Below are 26834 nucleotides of genomic sequence, written 5' to 3' on the forward strand. Positions count from 1 at the left end.
ACCCTTTCTGCCACCCCGTCCACATATTCAGCCAAACCTTGGAAAGCAGTTGTCATATTCAAACGAAAGCCCTCATGTTTCTGTAATAGTTCTTGTTGTTGCTGTATTACTTGATCAATTTTATTCTCGATTTTAGCATCCATTTTTTGTAACATCTCTGTCATTTGTTTAATACTTTCAGTCACTAAATCCTGTACATTTTTACCAGGGGGCAGTGGAGGTGAAGAAGATGGCGGTAGGGGTGGCGGGTGGGAAGCCGGCTTAGAAGTTTGTTGGAGCGGCTGAGGAGTCGGAGATGTAATTTATTTTGAAGTTGTAGGCGCCACTCTTCTCGAAGCCATATTAGCAATTTAAGATTTCAAACTATATAAAAGTCTTTTAAACAATTAGTCCAAAACAAGTAGTGAAAGTATTAAAAGCAGCGAAAGTTCCAGACCGGAAATGCAAATCACTTTCATTTCTTCTTGCTACAAAGTTTCATTCCATTGCCATTTTAAGTTCACTTTCACTCAATCCACCCCACGTATAGGGAAGATCAGAATATTCCAAGTTAGAGTAAAATCCAAAATAGAAAGCAAACTTCCAGGGTCGGTTTGTCTGCATACAATAACTCACAGTTCAATTTAAGTTGCAGCGGTGGCGGCGGCTTCTAGCTTCGCCGAAGCGAAGGCGTCCTGGATCGCGGAGAATCCTCAGGGCTCCGGAGGAGTTCTAACCTACATTGCCCACATAGGACGACTCGGGAACTCAACTCCTACCCTGGGCAGTTCGCCGATCCCCCTATGCCCGGGGGAAAGGTATCAAGCCGTTTGACAGCTGATGCTTGCTGTCAAAACGGCTTTTACGCGAAAACAGGCGGGAGGCAGCTGTCGGCTGCGTCCGACGAGGTCGCCTGCACACCGGAAGTCCCCCGATAATCGAAAAGTTTTAATATGGGAATTAACTTTGCATAGAAAGAAAGCTAGAGTCAAGTTTAAATGTGAGATAAAACGCTACTTGATGGGTTAAAAAGGCTTTAGAGATTTTGTCTGATTTAATAACAAAAGAATGATGGGAATTGACTGTTATCATAGTTGATAATTAATAGGGAGTAAACTTGTTTAGGGGTTAAAAAGATTTTATAGACGTAGAGTGATGAAATGATAGAACATGTTTTTAAAAATAATGTATTTTTTGGAATTACATTATTATTTTAAATATGATAATTATTTTGAAATAGAGAGAGAATTTCTGTCTGATTTAATAATAAATGAAGGCTGGGAATTTCTTGACATTATACTTGATAAGTATTTGAAGGTGTAAACTTTATAAAAGGGCTTAAAAGTTTTTTTATAGATGTAGATTGATGAAATTATAGAATATATTCTTAAAAATAGAACTGTATTTGTTGGATTTATATTGTTATTTTAAATATGAAAAATATGTTGTAAGAGTCACTTGTGATAGGGAAAAAATTAGTCTTAATGAATGATCTAATATCAAGGATACCTGAAATCCCAATTATATGTCTATTGAAATGTAACTGGAATATGACAGTTGTAATTAGTAAAGCTTAAAACAGGATATAGATTATCATAATTGCAAGGTGATTGAGGATTTTTGTTTGATGGAACTTTATCTAAAATTGTATTAATTTTAATAAGTAATATTATTCCTTATAGAGAGGAAATTGTTTATAATTAATTTGAGTATATGATTTTGTTCTTGAATGATTTGACATTCTGACCACCACGTTGTGTCCTAAGCTTTTGTAAAAAATGGAAAAAAGCAATAAAACTTTTATTTAAAAAAACTCCTACAAATTATTTAATATCCAAAGTACGTTCTTGAGAATTACTTTTAGTTTAAAGTTTAAAAGAACCACTATTGTGGATTATACGTAGTTGTTCCATGTACTTACGTTGGATTTCTTCTTCATTGCAGGCCCTTCAAGCACTACAGCGACAACCCAATGCAGCCCAATACTTTCATCAATTTATGCTTCAACAACAGCTCAACAGTGCTCAACTTCACAGCCTGGCTGCAGTCCAGCAGGTGAGAAGTCAAGACATGCTAGCTGAAAAATTATGTTTGAAAAGAGAGAACCTTGGGACTGAGTGTCCCAAGTCTCCATCTTTTTCATCATGCTTTTCAGCATCTGCTTGAATTTGGAGAATTGATTTCGAGAATATTAATATGCAGATGTTACTCAGTTCTCTCTTTAAATTAATCTTAAAAATGTTATGGAACTTCTGAGTCAATGTTTGGAGATAGTTTTCATCAATATTACATTAGAAGAATAAGAATTTCTCAGAATAGGAATGCCAATTTGGTCAATAGCCAGTTGCTACCAAGTTCCAAACTTGAGGAATAAAAAGCAAGATGTACAGTAAGCTTTGAGAAAAGTTGGAAAAAAGCAGCACAAGATATAAATTGCAGTGGCTTTTAAAAAGAGCTGAAATTCTTAAGGGCATTCAGCTGCTAAGGGGCTTCATTTTAGTAGACAATAAAGATTCTTAAATGTGTTGAGTGTTTATATAGCTGCTTTTGAGTTTGAGCCGTGTTATCCACTGTCCACATGAGAGTGCAGCTTGTCTTATAACCCATTGTAATTTAAAAGTTTTCCTGCCTCTTCTGTAGCTTAATAGATAAGTAGCTTGATCTTTCTCCAGCTTGGAATTAGGTGGCAATTGGTTCTTGACATAATGAGCACTACTGAGGGCAAACAAATTGTGGTTGAATTGAAAAACGGAAAATATTTTGATTGCAGAACTGCTGTCTTAGGGGCTATGGCTTTTTAAACAATGTGTATGCAGCTTAGCTTTCCATAGATTTACTGCTAACTAGCAGCGGTCGATAAAAATAGGGGCTTACTTGGAAAATGTTGACATACCTTTCATATTAGATAGATAGATAACCTTTTTGTCATTTTTTACTGTGGGTACAATGGCACACATTAAAAATGAAATTTAATTGCTTGCTCTCTAAGTGTACACATACATAACACACACTTAAACATACTATATACAATATATGTACAGACCTACACCCTTACATATAAATAACATATACATATTAATCACAATATTATGTGTCAATGGTACAATGTCTGGGCTACTGTACTGTACTTGGGGTCATTTTCCAAATGGTTATGATGCAAAATATAGCCATTCACATATATAATGATATGAGGTAGGTAATTCATTCATATAACAGTTGTAGGCTGCATTGATACTGTACCATTAGATATGAAGTTTATCCGCATTTCTGTCTGCTGAGCTTTGGGCCTTTTTTTTTTAATTTAGAAATTTTTATTAATTTTTCAGTTAAAACAACAAATACAAATGATGCATCTATGTACACCAACAAACAGTAAAAATACTCAAAACATTTTCGGATACGCTCGGCAGTCCCCGCCTTGCCTCCACCCTCATCCACTTTACCTCTCCTTCCTCCCCCTAAACCCACAACCTCTCCTCCTTTTCTTGCCACCTCTTTTCTACATCCCCTCCGCCTTCTTAACCACCTCATCGAGTGCAGCTTGGGGTACCAGCCGAGTATATCCTCTTATTAATACAATTCCATTATATACCTATAATAATTGAATACATCAATTTATAATTTCCCCCTAATCCCCTCCCCGACTTCCCAGAACTAACTACAGGATTATACACACTCCTAAAACAATCAATTATAAAAAAGAACTTTAACTCGAATAATAAAAAAACCAAAAATTATACTCTATTTTAAGACCAAGACTCATAATATAATTATCCATCTTCCCCCAATCCAAATATCTAAGAATTAAACTTTACCATTTCTCATTATAATAATCATATCTTAATCCCATTAAATACAAAAATTAAATCCTTTAAAATAATATAATTATATATCATTAATCATCTACTTCAAAACATTCATATAAATTCATTCTTCTTATTTATATTGCTAACCCAGAATTTTAAAAATATAAGCTTCAAAAACAATCCTTCTAACCCAGCTCTCCATTTTGCATCTCCCCCCAGTTTCATTCATTTTCACATCACTGATACAAAATCAACCTTCATAATCAATACATTTTCCACCTGTTACATTTTATAACGTGTCCGAAATTTTTGCAAGTAGTAAGCCTGTAAGCTTCTTCCAAAGGCACAAGCAGCAACATCTTCAGCTGGTTTTCTCTGATGCACGACCCATAAATGGATTCTATATAAACTTTTTTTTCTCAAAATTTCACTAGGGAGGTACACCAGAACCATGACCAAATCTATTACCGCTTCTTTTCCCAGCTTTTCAAACTTTTCATTTTCCAAATCTCCATAATATGGCATATCATTTTGGGATATTTCCATGACATCTTCTTCAACCTCTTCACATACTTTATCCACCCGTTGCTCTATGCAATCTGGAACTATAAACTTCTGGAGAGCAGATGTCACAGTTTCATATGATTCTTCCAATCTCTTAAGACAAAGATCTTTAACTTCCACACTATATTGCTTGACTGCTTGCATCAAAACATTCTGTAAGTCACTCATAATGAAAGATAAAGGCATTTTCAGTAAATTCCACTCAGCAACCAGAAAAAAAAGAAATAAAAATTTCTTTCTCACTCTTTTTTTTCCCTCAGATCCGCAGCCATTTTAAAACCTCCAAATTTCTTTAAATATACTTCATTACTCCAAAAGGATAACAGTATTAATATCACCAACCAGTATGCACCACCAATTCATTGCAGCTAAAACTTTCCAGAGCCGGAGAAGCAACAATGTATCTCTTTCCAGTCAGCAACCAAAAAAGAGTGAAAGTAAAAAAAAANAGAGAAACGGCAAGTCCGCAGCCATTTTCTCTCACTTTAAATCACCACAAAATAAAGAAGATGTTAGTATATTTCAGAGTCAAAGTCACAAACAGTCCACTGTAAATCCAAACCTCCTGTTTAGTTCCGTCTGCTTAAAATTTAAGTCCAAATACCTTCCAACAGCAGAGGTGGGAGCTGCATCTGGCTTCGCTCCAAATGGATAGCGAAGGCGTCATGGGGCGCGGAGATCGTCCAGACTCCGGGCGAGCTAACATCTCTCACCCCCGATTATAGCAAAACCGGGGTGAGAGGAAGCTCGAGCCCTATCCGGACTTACTCACCCCCCCCTTCGCCCGAGGGATGAGGTTCCGAGCCGAGAGACAGCTGTCTCTTCAGGCTTTGACGCGCTCCCAGACGGGCGGCTAACAAAAGCCGCCATGCGATGCAGCCTGTCACCACCGGAAGTCCTATATCGAGCTTTGGGCCTTTTTGAGAGTAGTGACGGGAGCTTTTGATTGTTCTTACTGGTTGCTCACATGGTATAAATTTATGCCAGTTCCGTGACTCTGAAGAAAACCTCAAAAATTGCCCAGAATAATTAAGAATAACATAATGATCAAATCAAGAAATAGTCTGTTAAAACAATTGAGGTCTCTATCATAGTTTGCCCTTTCAGAAAGAATATATACTAATGAAAAGTTTAATTTCTCAGTTTTTTGTCTTTTTATCAGGGAGTACTTAATAATATACAGTATCTTAATTCTAATTTTTAAAAAAATATTTCTTGTAGGCCACAATTGCAGCCAGCAGACAGGCAGGCTCTCCAAACACAAGTTCCCCTCAGCAGACAGCCACCACACAGGCTTCAGTAAGTAGAGTGACTCATGATTGTTTGTTTGGATACATTCTTGATTATGAATGAATATTTTCATACCTAAGTCTGGTATTTTGGAGTCTGAAAAAGTTGCTTGCTGTGTGAGTCAAGAATAATATTAGAATGAAAATGGAAAATATCTGTTTTGGAGAAATAATGGTTAGTGTGTGTGAATAAAGACATTTTTAAATGGGATACTTGACTATATGAGGAAGAAACTGCAGTTCAAATTAGGGTCATCAGAAAAAAAAAGTTTTCCTTTACAGCAGTTTTGAACTGACTTTGGTTTTGTATGATGGTATTGTGACTTAGAAGGCTATTTTGCATGTCTTCCAATTACTGAAATTTTGAGGATATTGTGAGAGATTTCTGAGAGTGCTTGTTCCCCATTTTTTTTCTCCCACTATCTTTTGTTCTCGGAAATAATGGGCTGTGCAGCACCCAATGCTTTTCTCTTTGATTCTCAGCTTCGGATCTTTGATTTTGTTTCATTACTAATAATTGCTTACAGTATATTAGCTATGGTATATGAAGATGATGAGAATTATATCTAGCAATATCTGGAGATCAAAAATAGGGAACTATTATTCCAGAATATATCTGGATTCCTGAAAGCTACAGAAAAGACATGAAATGAAAGTATGTAAGTAATTGCTGGACCTTCTTTGGTCTTTTTACTCAAATATTGTTTAGAAATTGCTTCCCTTTTGGTTTCCATTGCTATGAATTCCCTTTTTTTGCTGATTTTTTTTTTCATTTTACAGATTAACCTGGCTACCACATCAGCTGCACAGTTAATCAGTCGCTCACAAAGTGTGAGTTCACCTGGTGCCACGACACTGACACAATCAGTCCTTTTAGGGAACACCACTTCACCACCTCTTAACCAGTCACAAGCTCAAATGTATCTTCGGGTAAAACTGCATGCATTGTTTTCATTATAAATCTTCTTTGTCTTCTTGTTGTAGTCTATCATGTCTCTCTCAGCCTTATAACAATCCAGCTGTGAGTTAGCAACCTCTAATCCCTTGAATTTTTCAATATATATATACTGCAGGGACAGAGGATCATTTAGAACTTTATTTTCTATGACTTTAAAGACCCTATGGCACTTTCTGGGAGTTTGAGAACATTTTATGAGAACAAAAATGTCATCTTTTGTTGAATCTTAGCTGCAGCTCTTACGTTTCTTTTAAAGCTGCTCTTGAGAAAATGCTCCCACTTCTGCTGTTTATAATAGCTGTGAAGCTCTTTATCTAGGCCTACAGTGGAATACAGTGATACATTGTGTTTGCCATCTTTTTTTCTTTGTTTTTTATGTTTTGTGGTAATTTTTTTGATGGTTGTAAATCATTCAGAGTGACTGAGTTGAGTAATAAACAAGTGTAAGAAGTTGTTATGATTGGTTGCACAGTCTGATGTTTAGAATGGCTTTTATTATTATTTATTAATATGATTTCCATGTTCTTGTATCAGTAGCCTAGTTCACTATCTTTCTTGTTTTTGAAACTATATGGAGGGAAAGCTATAATTTTAATAAGGCTACTTTTAAAAGAAATTTATTGTCCCTTCTCCCCATTGCTTCTTTGGGTATTAATTGGATATTTGTGAAAAGCTAATAGTTAACTTGCTTGGTTTCAGATTTTTATTTTAGACTTAGAGAATATGTTCTCTTCATTCTAGATCTGTAATATGAAAATACTGTTTCTTAACTATCACAAATATAGTAAAGGTCCCTTATTTTCGCTATCCATCCTTCACTACTACTTGTAAAGTAATGGGTAAATTATTAGGTATCTACTGTTGGCCTAATAGTGGGGAAAAATGATAACTTGCGCTCTGTAAATAAGTAATGTCTGCTTTCTGTCTGATGAAGAAAAGACTGCAAATACAGTATGAGTTTCTGTTGGAGACCCTAGACCCATGACAGATTATAACATTTTTGCTTTTAGTTCATTTTCTTTCTTCCTCTCTCTTTTACTCTCCTATCTCCATGCCATCTAATCCTTCCCAAACAGCCGCAGCTGGGGAACCTGTTGCAGGTAAACCGGACCTTGGGCCGCAATGTACCTCTCACTTCCCAGCTCATCTTGATGCCAAATGGGGCTGTAGCTGCTGTTCAGCAGGAAGCACCTTCCACTCATGCTTCTGCGGTCCACACAGACACAGATCAGGTCAGTGATACCCTTTTCTGGGGTTCCCATGACCAGCCTGACCTGTCCTTATCTTGAGTATATAGTTAAATCTCACAATGTCGCTGGATAGAGCATTAATTTGATGTTGTGTCCTTGTTTCATAGCAACATTCATCATTTACTACACACATCAGCTAGAGACCTCATTGTTGCAGTGAATTTATGCAGTTGAACAGCTATGTTAATGTTTGTGTTTGTTGTATCCTAATTCTCAGAATGATATGTACCATTTATTGCTGCAGCATTAAATAGATACTTCTGGCATAATGTATAATAAATTATTAAATAAAAATTTTGAAAAAAAAACTTTATGAAAGGAGATTGTTCAAATAAGGGGTGAGTGGGAATTAATTTGCTACAGGAAATTGGAAACATAAAGGTTGTAATGATTTAGCTAACTCATGATCTGTAGAGATTGTAGAATTACTGGCTTGTAATTCTAGTCTACTTGATCACTGAACACTTTATTTCTCATCACTTCTTGGTACATTGGAAAGATGGAGGTGGGCCACACTGTTCTGCATTTTCTATCCATATTTATTTTCCATCTTAAATGGTGTTTCTTTATAAAGATCAACTTCTGCCAATTGGAGTTGTAGGAATATGGAACACGTAGTTATTAGAATACTGTAACATCATTCTGAAGGAGTTTGCTCAGAACTCTATTCATATGGGGGAAATATTTTTTTATCCAGTTCTGCCCAGGAAGTGCCATGTGATTTTAACTTTAAAGAGAAGAGATTAAAACTTTGCCAAAGTAACCAATTCTTTTATAAATTACTTGATCCTCCTTCCCTGTAGTATTTAGTGATATTGGCTAATATCATTTTGGACGCAAGAGAAATTGGGCAATTTTCCTGCAGGTTGAATAAGAGTAAATTTCAGGACATTGTACCCTTACCTACAGTAACAGCTTGCTCTTTTTCCTTATGTTTTCCAGGTGCAGAATTTGGCTATCAGGAGCCAGCAGACTTCAGCAGCTAATACACAACTCCAAGCTTCTACACCAAAGGCTACTTTGCCAGGGAATTCCCAGTCTTCAGTACTACCCCAAGCTGCCCATGCTGGCCAGACCTTGACAGTAACACAAGCATCTTCTGGCAATGTAGGCCAGTCACTCAATCTCAGCCAAGGTGCAACAGGAAGTAATGGCATTTCTGGAGGTGTGGCCTCATCAGTAGGGAATCATGCTACCACTGGATCAAACCAGTCAACTTCATCTGGCCTGGCATCTAACTGCCAAAGGAAAGGAACTGGCGTGGTTCAGCCTTTACCAGTACTTTCTGCTCCCCAGGCAGTAACTGTGAGTCAAGGAAGTCAGACAGAGGCAGACAGTGTGGCAGCAAAGAAGGCTGAAGGTGATGGTAATGGGCAACAGACTGTGGGCATGAATCTGACCAGGACAGCTACACCAGCTCCAAGCCAAACTTTGATCAGTTCTGGTATGTTAACATGTGATTATTTTCTTTGTGGAAAGCCTGCTAATGTCTTCTTGAACCTTTTTGTATTCTTTGATAAGAATACAATTCACTGTTTTTATAATTGCTACATGTCACAGGAAAGATAGACTTCAATTAGGAGTAGCCAATTGGTACTACTTATTGTTGTGTTGGATTAGATTGGAGGAAAAGCTCCATGGTTCTTGTTCCTAGTAAAGAGAGCTATGTTTTGTCACACTGTCTTCATTCTCAGTGACTGAGATACTGAACAGGCAAAGCAGTTTTCTGCAAGGATGAGAAATAAATCTAACACAAGAGCAACTTCTCCTTCCATACTAGTGATATCAAGGATTGGACATACACAATTCCTTTACAATAAGCAATGTTTCTCAATCTTGGCAACTTTAAGATGTGTGGACCTCATCATATGGCTGGCTAAAAAATTCTGAAGTCCCCCCACCTTAAAGTTGCCAAGGTTGAGAAATACTGTCATAGAGAAAAAATGTTCCCAGTGTCTTTGCCTGCTTGATGGAAAGGGCTAATCTTTGATTTGTGAATATCTTTATTCATCAATATTAAGAAGAGAACAGAAGGGAAAGGTTCAACATACTGTGCATGAATCATCTTTTGCAGTTAGATGAGTGGGTACAATTAAATGGTTTTTAATTTGCTAGGCTTTCTTGGCTTCTCCTTTTCTTCATCTTCTGTAATTGTTATCTTTTAGGGTGTAGGTATCTGACTTCATTTTCTTACATTACATTAAAGTATTTAGTGATGATGCTAAACCTTTTTCTTGCTGTTTACAGCCACGTATACCCAAATCCAGCCTCATTCACTGATCCAGCAACAGCAGCAAATTCACCTCCAGAAGCAAGTGGTGATCCAGCAACAAATTGCTATCCATCACCAGCAGCCATTCCAGCATCGCCAGTCCCAACTCTTACACACTGCTACACACCTCCAGCTGGCCCAGCAGCAGCAAGCTCCACCTGTGACCCAACAGCAGCAGGGGCCAACACAGGTTTCACAACAGGCCCCATCTCTTCATGGCCAACAGCAAGCCCAAACTCTTGTTGTCCAGCCCATTTTGCAGTCACAACCTCAGCCAGTGCAGGTCCAGCAGGACAGTCATTGCCAGACAGTCACTAAGACCCCTGTCCCTATTCAATCAAAGCCTCCCATAGCCCCTCTGAAACCCCCACAAATTGGTGCTGCCAAAATGTCAGCCTCCCAGCAGCCCCCACCTCATATACCAGTACAGCTGGTAGGAAATCGTCAGCAAGGTTCAGCTCAGGCTCAGGCATTAGGGCTTCCTCAGATGAACCCAGCTGTGCAGCCCCCCCGGGGTATGCCAGCTGTAGTGCAGCCAGTATCCCAAACCCATACAGCATCCTCATTAGCACAGATCTCTTTCTCTTCTTCTTCCTCTTCTTCTTCGATATCATCATCTCCGCCACCACCTTCTCTACAAGAAGCCCTTCCTCCGGTCACTGCTGGAACCAATGTGGCACAAGTACAGGGCACAGCGCAGGTGAAGAGCACTACTTCATCTCCAATCCTTACTCAAGCAGCAGCCACAGCATATTATGTACAGCCGGTCCAGTTATCAGTAAGTGGCCCCTTGCCATTGTAGTGGGAAACAATTGGAGGGGAACAGGTATGATGGGCTAACTTCCCTACATCAAGCTAGTCTGTTATTGATAAAAATTTCATTTTGCATCTGAGGTCTTCATAACACTTAGTCAGATAAGGTGATGTTTAAATGAGTAATTGATTTCCTTAGGTTTCTAGATAGGTGAGACAGAAATTGTTGGTTTCTTTTGAGGGAAGGTGCAGTTGAAAGAGATAGATAATCTCTATTGTCTGTGGTTCTGCTGTTGCTTCTTTCTATGCAGCCTTGATTTAATGGCTGGAATCTTGGATTTTAATAATACTTAAAATAGATTGTAAAATATCTTTGCTAAAATATATGTAACATTTCAAAGTGTTCCTCCTATACAGAGCAAGCCCCAGGCTTTGGCAGTCAAACGCAAGGCAGAATCTGAAGAGGAAAGAGAGGATTCTAGTACACCATCTTTCCAAGCTGTCAGATCCTCTCCTGTGGCTGAGACCCCCAAAATCACAGAAGATAAGAGTGGCCTTGGAGGTGAGGAGAGCAGAGCTACAGTTTTCATTGTTCTTTTAATGGTTCACACATAAGGATTCTGTGCCTATGCATTAGTCTATTTGGAATGTTCTGAACTACAAGATTCCTGTTGAGATTCCTCCCATTCTCAATAATATACATAAAGACAGAACTCCTACTTTTCAGACTTCAAGCTCAAAGAGACGTTCACATTCAGAATGCTTGACTTCTGGGTATGCAAGAAACCACTGGACCTAGGTCACTATGAGAAAAGGCAAAGAATAGGACCTCAAATCTGAATCTGGCATTGAGTTTGTCAATCCTGCCACTTCAGTTATGATAGAGAGGTTGTTCCTATCCTGCAGTTGCTGCCTCTGTTAGCCTTCCCATTATTGATTGCATAGAAACCCATCTGTGGCTGAGAGTCAGCTCATTGATTTTTGCTTCATGAGGGAACAATTGAGAGTATATGCTCCCTGAGTACAGATCTACATTTGTGCATGATGCCCACCAAGTGACTCAGATTTTCTGTGGGTTTAATTGTTTTTGTGATGTTCTCTTTAGATTTGATGCACAAAGACACTATAGTACAAGCATGTTCAGCATCAACATTTTTCATCGTTATTTCTCTCACCATCCATTCATTTGGATTATAACTAGGTAATTCACCCTTATCCATTGCAGGCTTCTCATCCCTCAGTTTCTCCAGCACTGGAGATGGAGGATCCACAGAATGGGTTGAGACTGTATTCCTGCCCAATCAGATCAAGTCAGCCAAAGTTGTCACGCCCCGTCCTGGGCTTCAGATCCCAGTCTTGACTTGATCTTGCCCATGGACAGAACGTACAACTCTGGCTCTTAGGTACAGTCTAGACTATTTGTGGATCTTCCATCCCTATTTTCTATTATTCCACTTTCTGAGAATTAGTTAATTAATTCGGTCTTTCCTTACCAAATTCTTTAAATTGCAAAGGATTCTCAGAGATTCTCAGTCACCGTTCTCAGCTCTGTAGTGTGGGGGGGGGGAATAATTACAGGGAGATAGAAGGGGGCCCCTTCTCGCTCCCCTCCCTCCAGGAGCTTTACAACGAGGCGACTGAGTTTCTGTTGGTCTAACGGCTGTTAGACCCCAGAGAATCCTTCGGAGCTCGCGGCTGCGGCGATCGGCAAAACCGATCCCTTTCTCTTAAACGCTGGAGGAGCGGCCCATTATTTCGGCTGCTTACGGCCCCTCGATTCCCCCAAAAATATAAACTGACCGGGCGTGCGCGCGCCCCACACGGCACTCCGATCAGCGCTCAAACGGCTGATCAGAGACTCGAAAAAGCGGACGTTTTTTCAACTTCTCGGAGTGCTTGTAGCGCGTTTCTTTCGATCGGCCCATTTCCCTCAGTTCTCGGGCCGCATCCAACCGTTATTCGCGCGCGCGGCCGCCATTTTGAAACGCGCGGCCGCCATTTTGAAACACACGGTTGCGAAGCGATCGGCCCGGGGCTTGGGGGGGGGGGAAATTCGAGGAGAGAGAATCCTCCCTTTTGGATTTTTCCGTTCTTGTGCTCCATAGTACATAGATTCGCTATTTAGGCGCGGCCGCCATCTTTGACACACTCTGTAGGCGGATTAGCTAATTTGGATTTACGAGTGAAGGCCCTCGGCGGGGCCTTGTGGTCCCCCAGTGGGCGGATCATAGTTCTTTTCTACCAGTCTGGCCTCAATCTCTGGGCTCTGACCGCCTTTTTTAGGGTACAGTGTGAACGTTCCTGGCTTAGGCCTAGTTCAGAACTGACCTAAACAGTGATAAATACCTCATCATCCTGAACCCTACTTGCCATTCTCCTCCTCAGACTTGGTGTCTCCTATTATAATTTAGGCCTCAGTGTCATTTGGGCACGGGAGAGTACCTTGTTGTGCTCCTGAATTTCTTGGGCCTCAGGATACCAGGTGGTCCCACTGAGCACCTTCTATTATCCTCTGTGAGCAGAGCGGATTCCAGGCATACCCGTTTTGTGTGTCTGTCCTGTCCGCATAAAAAAAGTCAGCTGCTCTTACAGTTGTGTCCGGGTTTCCAGACGTACCTGATAGTGCGCCTGTCCTTCCCGTTGACTAATTTCTCTTGATACCGGGGGGTCCCCACGAGTCCCTGTGTTATCGGGGAATGGAGGCTACTGACCCTCCCTCTAGGGGTATTGTCCCCTCTTCAGCGGTCCCTGCAACTTCTGTCCAACTTCCTATGGAGGAATCTGACAAGACCTCATCCAAAAATAGGGTCAGATCCACTAGCAAAACCTCCAAGAGGGCAGAGAAGCAGGCTAACAGGAGACACCAAGCCTTAGAAAAAGAATTCTCTAGGGCACAAAAAATTGCTAGGATGGATAATCCCCCAACTGAGGGTCTGTCTTATGTCCACATGCCCCAACATCACACCATGGGACTCCGGAAGCTACCTTTACCCCCACAGCAGCTGGGCTTTGACCAGTTGAGCCCCCTTCCTTCCCTTCAGAGGATCGACTGGCCCTATTAATTGCGCAGGCGGTTGACCGTGCACTTGACGCAAGGGCCGTACCTCCTAGACCGATAAGTAGTGATCCTCTGCCCATGATTGATCAAGGGCCTGAGACTCAGTATGCACCCTCCTCACCTTCTGGATCCTCATATTCTGAGGGATTGTCACTTCAGGTCCAGGACAACAAGCAGGAGTTCCCTGTCTGATGAGGAGGAATCCTCTACTCAGACCCCGTTATTTAGTGGTATGTTTAACCCCTCCTCCTTTGTGACCTTACTCCGCAAGGTCTCATCCACAGCACAACCCGGGGTTGATCCTTCCTCGTCAACTGCCATGGTTTCCCCTGACTCAGAATTCAATCCTAACTTTACTGAGCCAGTGGCTACACAACACCGGATTCCTTGTCCCCCCATGTTTCTGACCGCTGTCCGGAAACAATGGGCGGCCCCGGCCTCCCTTCCTCTCCCAAGTGCCACGGACAAAAAAGCTTTACAACGTGGCCAAGGACCTGGAGGAGGCTCTAGAGGTGCCTGCTGTGGATGAACCCTTTGGACCCTTAGTTTCCCCTACCGCTATAGCTGGGGATGTTTCTGATGCCCTCAAGGCGGATGACCGTAAGTGTGAGCTAGCCTTTCGTAAGACTCACCAGGCGACTACTTGGGCAATTAGAGCGGCCACCTCGGCATCCTTTTTTAACAGGGCTGCCCACCGCTGGCTTAAACAGCTCCAAGCCCGTACCCCGGAAGATAACATTCGATCACAACAGGAACTTAGCAAGATGGTGGCGGCCCTGGAGTACGCATCAGATGCAACTCTCCAGGCCTCCAAGTTTGCCTCCAAGGCCATGGCATCCAGCATCTCGGAACGCCGCATGCTTTGGCTCAAACGCTGGCATGCGGATGCCAAGTCCAAGTGGCGTCTGGCGGCGGCTCCGTACCAAGGAGGCAAACTTTTTGGTGAGGCTTTGAACCCCTACCTCACCGAGAATAAGGATAAGCGTAAGGTCCTTAGCCATATTCTCAAGAAACCAGAGAAGCGTCTGAATTATTTGGCCCGTCGGCAGTCCTTTCGGGCCGGGAACAGGTATAATTACTCACAGCCTTTCCGCCCCTTTCCGGCCAGACAGGACAGACAGGACAAGCAGTACGACCGGCAGCCAACTAAACCCAGACAACAGTTTCAGGGTAAGCGGCCCTTTCGAGGGAGCGGCCGGCCATTCCGCCGCTCCAGGTGACTCCCTGACGGTCCCTCCCATAGGGGGTAGACTGTCTCTGTTCACCCGCCAATGGGAGGCTACCACCACGGACGCATGGGTCCTCAAAACAATAAATTCCGGCCTTTACCTAGAGTTTACCTCCGACACCACCGACCAGATTCATTTCTTGCCCATATCCTCGAAATCAGGCCAAGAGGACACTGATGGGCGAAGCCATCCAGCATCTGCTGGACGTACGAGCCATAGAAACTGTTCCGGAGGACCAGATAGGTCGGGGATTTTACTCCATACTCTTTGTTGTGCCAAAAGCATCAGGGGGATGGAGGGCCATTTTGGACCTAAAGGCCTTGAATTATCATCTTGTATATCGCAAATTCAAGATGCAAACGCTCAGATCCATCTTAGGAAACGTAAGAAGGGGGGACTTCCTGACGTCTATCGACCTCACGGAAGCATACCTCCATGTCCCCATCTCTTTCGCCCACCGGAGGTTCCTACGGTTCATATACAAGGGCCGTCACTACCAATACAAGGCCCTTCTCTTCGGTCTCTCATCGGCTCCCAGGGTGTTTACCAAGATCCTGGCGGTCCTAGCAGCTCACTTAAGGATGGTACCTGTCAGGGTCCAGTGTTATCTGGACGACATCCTGATCCAATCGTCTTCCGTCCACTCCGCCAGGACGGATCTTGAACGGGTGGTAAGGCTGCTCCAGGACCACGGGTTCTCGATAAACTTCCCCAAGAGCCACTTGGTTCCCACTACAAGGCTACTACATCTAGGGGCCATCATAGACACGAAGGAGTGTCGGGTGTATTTGTCTCAGGAGCGCAGGGACAACTTGAGAAAGGCCATCCTTCAGATTCGCAGGAGAAGGACAGCATCTGTCATCAGCTTATCCAAACTACTAGGTCAAATGATCTCAACTATTGCAATTGTCCCGTGGTCCAGGCTTCACTCCAGGGAACTGCAGTGGTTTCTGCTTCCCTTTCAGAGGCAGAACCTCAGCGCCTCTCACCAGAGGGTGAAGCTCCCATCTCAGGTCTTGAGGTCTCTCACATGGTGGCCGTCCCCCGCCGTACTCAAAGGGTCGCGGTTCAAGGAACCGGATCGGACACTACTCACAACCGATGCCAGCCTGTGTGGCTGGGGTGCACACCTACAATCGAATTGGACACAGGGTCGTTGGTCCCACTCGGACCTTCGACACGACATAAATTGGCTGGAGCTTCGGGCTAAACACCTAGCCCTACGGCATTTCCGTGACCTGGTGCGACGGCGTCACGTGCTAGTCCTCACAGACAACGTGACGGCCAAAGCCCATGTGAACAGGCAGGGGGGTACTCGTTCCCGATCTCTTCTAAACGAGTCAATGTTACTGGGAACCTGGGCGGAGCACAATTTGGCTTCCATCAAAGCCGATCACATCTTGGGGAAGGACAATACTCAGGCCAACATGTTGAGCAGGACGATAGTAGACCACTCAGAGTGGAAGCTCCACCCGAGGGTCTTCAAGGAGGCGTGTCACCGCTTTGGCCTGTCGCTGGTGGACCTGTTTGCATCCCCGGCCAATGCCCAACTACCACGGTTCTTCTCCCGATTCCCGTCTCAAGGAGCGGAACAGACGGATGCGCTCCGCAATGCTTGGCCCCGGGGTCTGCTTTATGCATTCCACCCTCTCCCTCTCCTTCCGGCGGTGGTACGCAAACTGCTCCGGGAGGAAGCGGACTGGTGAGTCTCTCCATCTCGGAACCATGGCGAATTCCCCCGGACAGGGCATCGCTCAGCCAGGGGTTGATCACCCATCCGGATCCCCAATGGCTCCAGTTAGCCGTTTGGCACTTGAGCGCTCTTACTTGTCACAACAGTCTTGTTCAGTGAAGGTAATTGAGGTAATCCAGGCTTCCCGTCGCCCTTCCACGAACCGCATTTACGAGGCCACGTGGATAAAATTTTGTGCTTGGGTCTCCAGGCGTCACTTGTCACTCTCACAGCTCACTATTCCCCATATGCTGGAATTTCTGCTGGACAGCCTGGAGAGGGGCCTTGCTGCTAACACGTTACGTAGACAAGTGGCTACTCTTTCTACTGTCCTCACCTGTGAATCCGTAGGCTCCTTAGGACACCACCCGCTGATTCGCTCTTTCCTTAAAGGAGCAGCCAACTCCCGACCACCTACAGTGCATAGGTACCCTTCCTGGGAACTGCCTCGTGTGCTCCGGGCCCTAACGAAGTCACCTTTTGAGCCCTTAGCGTCCTGCGACGTTTGTCACTTGTCCCACAAAGTGGCTTTCTTAGTGGCCATTACGTCTGCTAGACGCATCTCCGAGCTGGCGGCTCTATCGGTCCGCAAGGACCTATGCATGTTCCATTCAGATAGAGTGGTACTTCGCCTTGATCCCACCTTCGTTACGAAAGTGAACTCACTTTTTCATAGGTCCCAGGAGATTGTCCTCCCGGATTTTTGCCCTAACCCTTCGTGTACCCAGGAACGGCAATGGCATTGCTTAGATCTCCGCAGGGCGCTCCGTTACTATATTTCACGGACAGCGGATTTCCGTAAGTCAGAGGCCCTGTTTGTGTCCTTCCACCCTTCCTCCAGGGGTCAAAAGGTCTCCAGGGGTTAGAAGGTCTCCTCTTCCACGATCGGCAGGTGGATTAGGGCTTGCATCGCAGGAGCATATCAAGCGGAGTCATTGCCAGTTCCACAACGAGTGACAGCTCACTCTACACGGAGTGCATCTACATCTGCAGCCTGGGCCACTCAAGCGTCCATTGAGGATGTCTGTAGAGCGGCCACTTGGTCCTCACCATCACAATTCATTCGTCACTACAAAATTGATAAATTTGCCGCGGCAGAGGCCTCCTTCGGCAGGAGGGTCCTCCAACAGGTGGTACACCAAGGTGTCACTCCCGACCGGTCTATTTCCCACCCTCAGGGACTATAAGCTTTGGTAGGTCCCATTCTGTGGATCCTCCATCTCCAGTGCTGGAGAAGGGGCGTTGTCTTATCTGAACGCCTTTTCTCAGCACGGAGATGGAGGATCCACATCCCTCCCTCGATTTCTGGGGGTTCCTAGTAACTAGGGTACTTTGTGAGCCAGTACGTTCTTGGTCAGTCAATGGCTACGCTCGCGTGAAGACTGGGATCTGAAGCCCAGGACGGGGCGTGACAACTTTGGCTGACTTGATCTGATTGGGCAGGAATACAGTCTCAACCCATTCTGTGGATCCTCCATCTCCGTGCTGAGAAAAGGCGTTCAGGTAAGACAACGCCCCTTTACTATAATAGCTTAATATCATCATGGGATATTAATGGCCATTGCTAATCATTTCTATCAGGCAAGAGTAAATATTTGAGGTGTCCATAAAATGAAAAAAAATGTTTTATTTCATTCCCCCTTCTTCTCCCAAAAAAGTTACGTTCTGGAACTTCTGCCAGATCAGAACCTTCTGAAAAGTCACAGTTTGGCTTGAGAGATGGTTGAACTCATGACATCTGCCAATACCATCTGACTTGCAATATTTTTTTGATTTATTGCTTCATTTTATTCCTGAGGATAGTTGCAGAAATTCCTACTTCATTTTCATTCACAATATTTCAAAGTTGGGGAATCTCTTAGGTTTAGAAACAAATTACAAAAAACAGCATATTTTATTATCCCACGTGAATTAGTTTATTGGCAAACATCAAGATATGACCAAGAGAGCTACTGTCTTCCTTGAAGACCATTTTGAGTATGATGATTATCTGTTCTCAAGGAAATCCTGTCATTTTACTACTTGAGCCTAGTTCATCCTGCACCTCCTAGGGTACATGGTGTCAGCAACTCCCATCAGACGCTTTGTTCAGGGTACTTCAAACATGATTTTTCAAGTTGGTTCCTATTCTCCAGCACAGGAGATGGAGAATCCACCAATGGGTTTAGATCTATTCCTGCCCAATCAGATCAAGTCAGCCAAACATGCTACGCCTGTCCTGGACTAGGGTGTCCCAGTCTCGACTTGATCTTGCCCAGGACAGATGTGCAAGTTTGGCTCTTAGGTAGGTAGACTATCATTGGTGGATTTTCCATTTTCCCTGAGTCTCCTGGGCAGCGCTGAATTCAGCAATGAGCCATGTTGACTTCTATTCCAAATTCCCTTTTCCCTCTGTTCTGAGCACAAGCCTTCCCTTCTCCCTTGGCAGCAACGCTCCAAGTTCTCCGTTCTTTTCCTTTTTCACTCAAACAAAAGGCTTACCTTCCCCTCTCTCCCCAAACAGCACTGGGATCAGTGCTGTAGCTCCCCTGCCTTCACTCAGTTCCCCTCTTCAGCCTCTTAATCCTCTCCTCTCATTCGGTGGAGCCTGCGGCCGCAGCTCCAGCAGCTGAACACGCGCGCGCCAACGGTGAATTGGCCGCTTTCAAATCAGCTGAGAGTTGGCCGTTTGAAGCAGCACACATTCGGAGGGAACTCGGACGAGCCCCTCCCGGCCTCAGAACGTGGCGGCCGCCCTCTGGGTGGTCGCGAACACTCTTGTTTGCCAGCAACCTTCTCCGAAGGTAGAAAGAGCTGGCTCGTCATTCTCGCAGCGTCTGAGGCTTCAAGGACATTCTTCTCACGCGGTGGCCATTTTGTGGACCGCGTGGCCACCCGATTCATTGCCCAGGGAGACACGAGGCGGGGGCTCCCTCCTCCACCTTTCTGCGCCCCCTTGCTTATCTGCCTCGGGTGGGCAGGATCAGGCAGGACAAAAAGGGGAGACCCAAAACGTGATCCAGCACTCCTCAAGACTCCTCAAGTGCAGTCTCTAGAGCACGGCCGCCATTTTGGAATGCATTCCTCTACTGTTATACAGGCCTCAAGGCCTTACCCTAAACAAGAAATTCCTCAAAGATCTCTAGGGGATAGCGCCTTTTTCCTTTTCCTTTCTCTTCTTGCCAGAATACTAAAGACTTAGTGCATATATATTCTCCTTTCCAATTTTCTGTCAAGATCTTGAGCTGGTGTCTCTAGACCTGGTCACCTCATTGTGGACAGGGACTTCGCCGTCTCACAGGCCCGTCCGTCGCGTAAGCCGTCTCTCCAAGCAGCTGGCCAGGCAACACCGCGTGGCCGCAGACGCGACCGGTCATTCAGCAGTACCAGTCTGGTGACCAGGGGAGCAGGGAGGCCAGTACATTCCCTGCTCTTTGCTCCTTTCCTTTCTCCATGCCTACGCCTTCTCAAATAAACCAGGGGTACCCTCTCGTGCACCTGTGTTTATTCCGCCAAAATGGAGGACAATACGGTCCCTACGAGCAAGGATACCTTACCTTCCTCCTCGGGCCGGAAATGACATAGATCCTCCAACCAGGAGGCCACTGGCAGGATCTCGGCCAAGGCCAAGGCCATTTCTGCTGGGAAAACCTCCAAAACGGCGGAGAAACAGGCCAGCAGGAGACACCAGGCCCTGGAGAAAGAATTCTCCAAAGCACAAAAGCAGGCCAGGTTTGAGGCCGAACAGGCCGGGGCCCCTCCTTTTGACTTACCCCTGGACCCTTCTTCCCAGGGGGTCTGGTCACCAGGATAACTTCTCTCTTCTACTGTTCCGCCTGGTCCAGATCGCGACTTCTCTCAATCTTTACCGGTTCCACGAACCCAGCGCCCGGTGCCTGAAGCCACCTTCACTCCCATGGCCGCTGGACTCAGGACAGCCAAACCGGCCAACCTTCCCCCCGAGGACCACCTTCAGGCGCTAATTGCTCAGGCGGTAGAGCGAGCTCTCGAGGCCAGGTCACAGGCACCCAGGGCTGAGTTGGTTATTTCTCTACCGATCCCCCAATCAGCTACTGTGGCATATATCATGCGCCTTCTTCTCTGTCCCAGTCCTCATATTCCAGAGCTTCATGCCCTCATGAGTACGATCCAGAGTTAGATGCCCCATGGTCAGATGAGGATGATCCTTCCCTGGAACCACCATCCTTTGGTGGTCTGTTTAATCCTTCTCTTTTTTTTCCCCTGCTCCGCAAGGCCAGTTCCACAGCTCATATCGGGCCCGATTGCTTGGCGCCGGCAACGGCAACTATACCAGACTCAGAGGCAGATCTGGTCTTCACCGAACCGGTAACAACCCAACACCATGTGCCCTGTCTGCCCCTTTTTCTCAATGCGGTCCGGAAACAGTGTGCCTCCCCGGGCACCTTTCCTTTCCCCAGTAGGAACGACAAAAAACTGTTCAGCGTTGCCCAAGATTTGGCTGATGCACTGGAGGTGCCCGCGGTGGACGAGCCCCTGGGTCCTCTTGTATCCCCCACCGCTATCTCAGGGGATATATCTGAGGCCCTGAAGGCAGAGGATCGCAGATGGGAACTGACGTTCCGCAGAACCCATCAAGCTGCGGCGTGGGCTATTAGAGCAACCACCTCAGCATCCTTTTTTATTAGGTCTTCTCTCTTCTGGCTCCGTCAGCTCCAGGCCAGGATTCCCCCGGAGGATATCCGTACACATCAGCAAACTAGTAGCGGCCGCGGAATATGCTTCTGATGCAACCCTACACGCTGCCAGATTTTCTTCCAGGGCTATGGCATCTAACATGACAGTATGTCGCATGCTCTGGTTAAAACACTGGCATGCTGATGCTAAATCCAAATGGCGCTTGTCAGCAGCTCCATATCAGGGAGGTAAACTATTCGGGGAAGCCTTAGCACCTTACCTGAAGGAAAACAAGGACAAACGTAAGATACTCAACCATCTCATAAAGCAAGCTGATAGATGGGCCAACCCTTACACCCAGAGACAGTCCTTTAGGTCAGGAGCTAGTCCCAGCTATACCCAGCCCAACCGTTCCTTTCCTGCCAGGCAAGACCGGCTGCCTGACAGAACGTTTTCCAGACCCAGGCAACAATTTCAGGGCAAGCAGCCCTTTCAAGGGGGCGGACGCCCATTCCGACGGTCCAAGTGACTCTTGGGTGGCTCCTCCCATAGGGGGCAGTTTGTCCCTCTTCACCCGCCAGTGGGAGGCCACCACCATGGACGCCTGGGGCCTGAACACCATTCGTCACGGCCTGTCCCTGGAATTTGTCTCCAATCCTCCGGGACGTTTCATATCTTGTCCCCAATTAAGAAATCCCACAAAGAAAGGACTAATGCAAGAGGCCATTTGTCACCTCTTGAGCATAAGGGCCATAGAACCGGTGCCGCTGGGTCAGAGAGGTCGGGGATTTTACTCCATCCTCTTCGTCGTTCCCAAGGCCTCGGGGGGATGGAGAGCTATCCTAGACCTAAAAGGGTTAAACTATCATCTTGCATACCGAAAATTCAAGATGCAAACGCTTCAGTCCATCTTGGGAAGCGTAAGAAAGGGAGACTTCCTGACGTCCATCGACCTTACGGAAGCGTATCTCCACATCCCCATCTCTCTCAACCACTGCCGGTTTCTACGGTTCGCCTACATGGGTCACCATTACCAATACAGGACACTCCCGTTCGGCCTGTCCTCGGCTCCGAGAGTCTTTACCAAGATCCTGGCGGTTCTGGCCGCTCACCTGAGACTGGTGCCTGTCCGACTCCAGTGTTAGCTGGACGACATTCTAATCCAGTCATCGTCGATCCAGGCTGCTCAGTCGGACCTCGAACTGGTGATAGAGGTACTCCAGATTCACGGGTTCTCGATAGATTTCTCCAAGAGCCATACGGTCCCTACAACCAGGCTATTGCACCTAGGGGCCGTCATAGACATGGTAGAATGCCGGGTCTATCTCACCCAGGAATGCCAGGACAGCATCTGGGAGTTGGTCCTCCAAATATACAGAGACCGAACAGTGACGCTGGCCATCCTCTCCCAATTATTAGGGAAAATGATTTCGGCCAAAGCAATTGTCCCATTGGCCAGGCTTCATTCCAGGAACCTCCAGTGGTTCCTACTCCCCTCCCAAAGACTCAACACCAGTTCCTCCAATCGGAGGGTAAGATCTTTCAAGTGGTGGCTCTCGCCGGCCATGCTCAGAGGATCCTACTTCAAGGAACCCAATAGACTCACCCTTATGACCGACGCCAGCCTGTTCGGCTGGGGAGCACATCTTGGTCACAGTGGGTCCAAGGCCGATGGTCCCACTCAGACCTCCGGCACAATATCAAATGGCTGGAGCTCAGGGCCATACACCTGGCACTCCGTCACTTCCGCAGCATGGTAGCGAAGCGTCACGTATTGATACTCACAGACAACGTAGCTGCAAAAGCCCATGTGAACCGGCAAGGGGGCACCCGATCCTGTGCACTCATGACCGAGGCCCAATTGCTGTGCTCCTGGGCAGAGACTAACCTTGCCTCCATCAAGACCGACCACATATCAGGGGAGGCGAACAGACAGGCAGACTTCCTAAGCAGGTCAACAGTGGACCACTTGGAATGGCGTCTACATCCAGATCTCTTCAGGGAGATCTCCAACCGCTTCGGCTTACTGACAATAGACCTTTTTGAAACCTCATCTACCGAGGTTCTTCTCCTGTTTCCCATCCCCAGGAGCAGAAAGGGCGGATGCTCTCCGGTGTCCTTGGCCGGAGGGACTGCTCTACGCCTTTCCTCCTCTCCCTCTTCTTCCAGTGGTTGTCCGCAAGCTCCTTCAGGAGAGGGCGGACGTTCTTCTAGTGGCCCCGTACTGGCCGCAGAGACCGTGGTTCACCGACCTCGTGAACCTCTCCATAGTGCCCCCATGGAGGATCCCTCCGGATCGGGTCTCACTCAGCCAGGGAACCCTACTTCATCCAGATCCTCAATGGCTCCAGTTATCCGCCTGGCACTTGAGCGCAGGATCTTATCCCAGGAGTCTTGCTCGCAGGCGTCATTTTCATGATCCAGGCCTCTTGACGGCCCGCTACCAACTGTATTTATGAGGCCACATGGAAGAATTTCTGCTTGTGGTGCACAAACTATCACTTGACTATATCAGACTTGATGATCCCAAGGATCTTAGACTACCTTCTAGAGGGTCTAGAGAGGGGCTTAGCTCCGAACACGATACGCAGACAAGTCGCTGCTCTCCACTCTACTTACCTGTGACACCGCAGTATCCCATTGATTTGCTCATTTATCAAGGGTGCCCTTTGAGCCTCTCAGAATGTGTGATCTGCGACACTTATCTCACAAGGTTGCCTTCCTGGTGACAATCACTTCCGCACGGCGGATATCTGAGTTAGCGGCACTTTCCACCAGGGATGACATGCATGTTTCACCGGGACTGAGTGTTCCTTCATTTAGACCAGCGGTTCTCAACCTATGGGTCGCGACCCCATTTGGGGTCGATCGACCATTTCACGGGGGTTGCCAAGCAAGGCTGTCCGCCATTTTTTTTTCCCTTTTCCGGCGGGTGCCTTACCTCCCTTGAGCTGGGCCAGCTGGTGGTCGGCCTGCTCCGTCTCTGCCGCTTGCCAGCTACGCCTCGGCTGGCGCAGGGGGCGGAACCACGCATGCGTGGCGCTCCCGGGCAGGGAAAGTCCTCGACTTACGACCAGTTGGGTAGTCCTCGACTTACGACCGGTTTAGTCCTTGACTTATGACCGGTTTAGTCCTCGACTTACGACCGGTTGGGGGTCACGGCATTAAAAAGGTTGAGAACCACTGATTTAGACCCTACCTTTGTCCCTAAGGTGAACTCTCTATTCCACAGGGCTCAGGAAATTGTGCTTCCAGATTTTTGCCCTAATCCATCTCATGCTCTGGAACGGCAATGGCACCTTCTGGACGTTCGTAGGGCACTCCACGTCGCACAGACGGCTACCTTCTGCAATTCTGAGGCCCTCTTTGTTTCCTTCCACCCTTCTTCCAAGGGTCGGAAGGTATCTTCCTCCACGATTGGCAGGTGGATCAGGGCGTGCATTGCGCGGGCGTACCAGTCTGAGTCATTGCTGGTTCCACGACATGTCACAGCCCACTCAACCCGTAGTGCAGCTACTTCAGCAGCTTGGGTCACTCAGGCGTCCATTGAGGACGTTTGTAGGGTGGCTACGTGGTCTTCACCGTTGCCCTTTATACGACGCTATAAACTGGACAGGTTCGCCTCGGCGGAGGCCTCCTTCGGCAGGAGAGTTCTCCAACAGCTCGTACCTCGAGGTGTCACACCGGACCGGCCTGCTCCCCTCCCACAGGGACAGTAGGCTTTGGTATTCCCATTGGTGGATTCTCCATCTCCTGTGCTGGAGAAGGGGCGTTGTCTTACCTGAACGCCTTTTCTCAGCACGGAGATGGAGAATCAACTCCTGCCCTCGCACGTTATCTAGGCCTAGGATTAGATTCGTGAGCCAACATGTCTTGCTGTCGGTCAATGGCTCGACGCGGGCGAAGCCATTGACCAACAGCAAGACGTGTTGGCTCACGAATCTAATACTAGACCTAGATAACCTGCGAGGGCAGGAGTTGATTCTCCATCTCCCTGCTGAGAATGATAGTCTACCTGCCTAAGAGCCAAACTTGCACATCTGTCCTGGGCAAGATCAAGTCGAGACTGGGACACCCTAGTCCAGGACAGGCGTAGCACGTTTGGCTGACTTGATCTGATTGGGCAGGAACACAGTCTAAACCCATTGGTGGATTCCCCATCTCCGTGGTGAGAAAAGCCATTCAGGTAAGACAACGCCCCTTCCCTCCTCTGCTTCCTTTTTACATGGGAGATTTTTACCTACCTGCTTTGTTAGATGAACATGAAAACCTTCAGAAGGGAACTTCTTTTACCAGCCCCAAACAGTCTACTGCAGAGGTCCCCAACCCCCAGTCCATGGACCAGTACCGAGCTGTGGCATGCCAGCAACCAGTCCGCACAAACAAGCAAAGCCCCATCCGTGGGATGCAGGCAGCACACAAAACCACACACCTTCCGGTCCACGGAAAAACTTCTCTCCACAGAACCGGTCCCTGGTGCTCAAAAGGTTGGGGACCTCTGGTCTACTGTGCTGATCATCTGCATCTCTTACACCAAGAGGCAGATTCTCATGCCCAGTAGATAGGGAGGAAAAGCTGTGCTATCTGCTATCTACAAGAGTTTGTAGGCATTCAAACAGCTTGCTTAGAGAACATATTATTCGGGTGATTATGAACAATTTTGTAATAGCTTGTTTAAACAAATGTCACCTTTGCTTCAGTTTCAATTATGAGAAAGGAGCATAGCCAGGTATACAATGTTCATGAAATAGTTTGGGACAACATTTTTGAATTCCTAGACATTGAATGTGAATGATGAGGAGCTATAAATAAATTCTTCAGTCACTAACTAGGAAGGGAATGTCAGTCACAGATCTGTGATCCTGAAATTTTCTTACGTGTTTGTGACACTTCCTTTGGTTGTTCAGAAAAGAGCCAAGGTTCTTCAGGAAAGTCCTGACTGCATTCTAATGAAGTTTTAGTTTTAGCCTTCTTTAGCATACTTTTCTTCCATTTGGGTATAAACAGTGTCCACTTTCCTGTTCAGTCTGACCTACACTCAATATGTGCTCTATTGATGTGACAACCCTCAAATTTTGCAGAGTGCAAAATGAAATAAATCTCATTCCTTCTATTTGCTCACAAAGTTTTTCCTTAGTTTTGCCCAAGTTTCTCACATTTTAGATTTTCTTTTGTGGCTCAAATCAAACAATTTTCATTTTATTCTTTAAAGGTGCACTTTGCTGTGATATCTTCAGTTTTGAATTGTTGCATCCAGTTGAGAGTTTTGAATTTTTTTTTTAAAACTCAGCCTATTGTCCTTTTCTTTA

At 45.8% G+C, this 26834-nt stretch overlaps 1 protein-coding gene across 1 annotated transcript in view; it reads left to right on the plus strand.

Annotated features, from left to right (window-relative positions):
* Positions 1-26834, plus strand: part of PHC1 (polyhomeotic homolog 1) — a 126712-nt gene that overhangs the window by 18520 nt on the left and 81358 nt on the right. Inside the window, exons 2-8 of the mRNA XM_015824877.1 lie at positions 1924-2034; positions 5571-5648; positions 6419-6568; positions 7673-7828; positions 8789-9290; positions 10094-10896; positions 11289-11433. Of these exons, the coding sequence (XP_015680363.1) occupies positions 1924-2034; positions 5571-5648; positions 6419-6568; positions 7673-7828; positions 8789-9290; positions 10094-10896; positions 11289-11433 (1945 nt within the window). The remainder of the gene's footprint in view (positions 1-1923; positions 2035-5570; positions 5649-6418; positions 6569-7672; positions 7829-8788; positions 9291-10093; positions 10897-11288; positions 11434-26834) is intronic.

Source organism: Protobothrops mucrosquamatus, unplaced genomic scaffold (genome assembly GCF_001527695.2).
Source record: "Protobothrops mucrosquamatus isolate PMUCROS unplaced genomic scaffold, P.Mucros_1.0 scaffold2402, whole genome shotgun sequence".
In the NCBI taxonomy this organism is placed as follows: Eukaryota; Metazoa; Chordata; class Lepidosauria; order Squamata; family Viperidae; genus Protobothrops; species Protobothrops mucrosquamatus.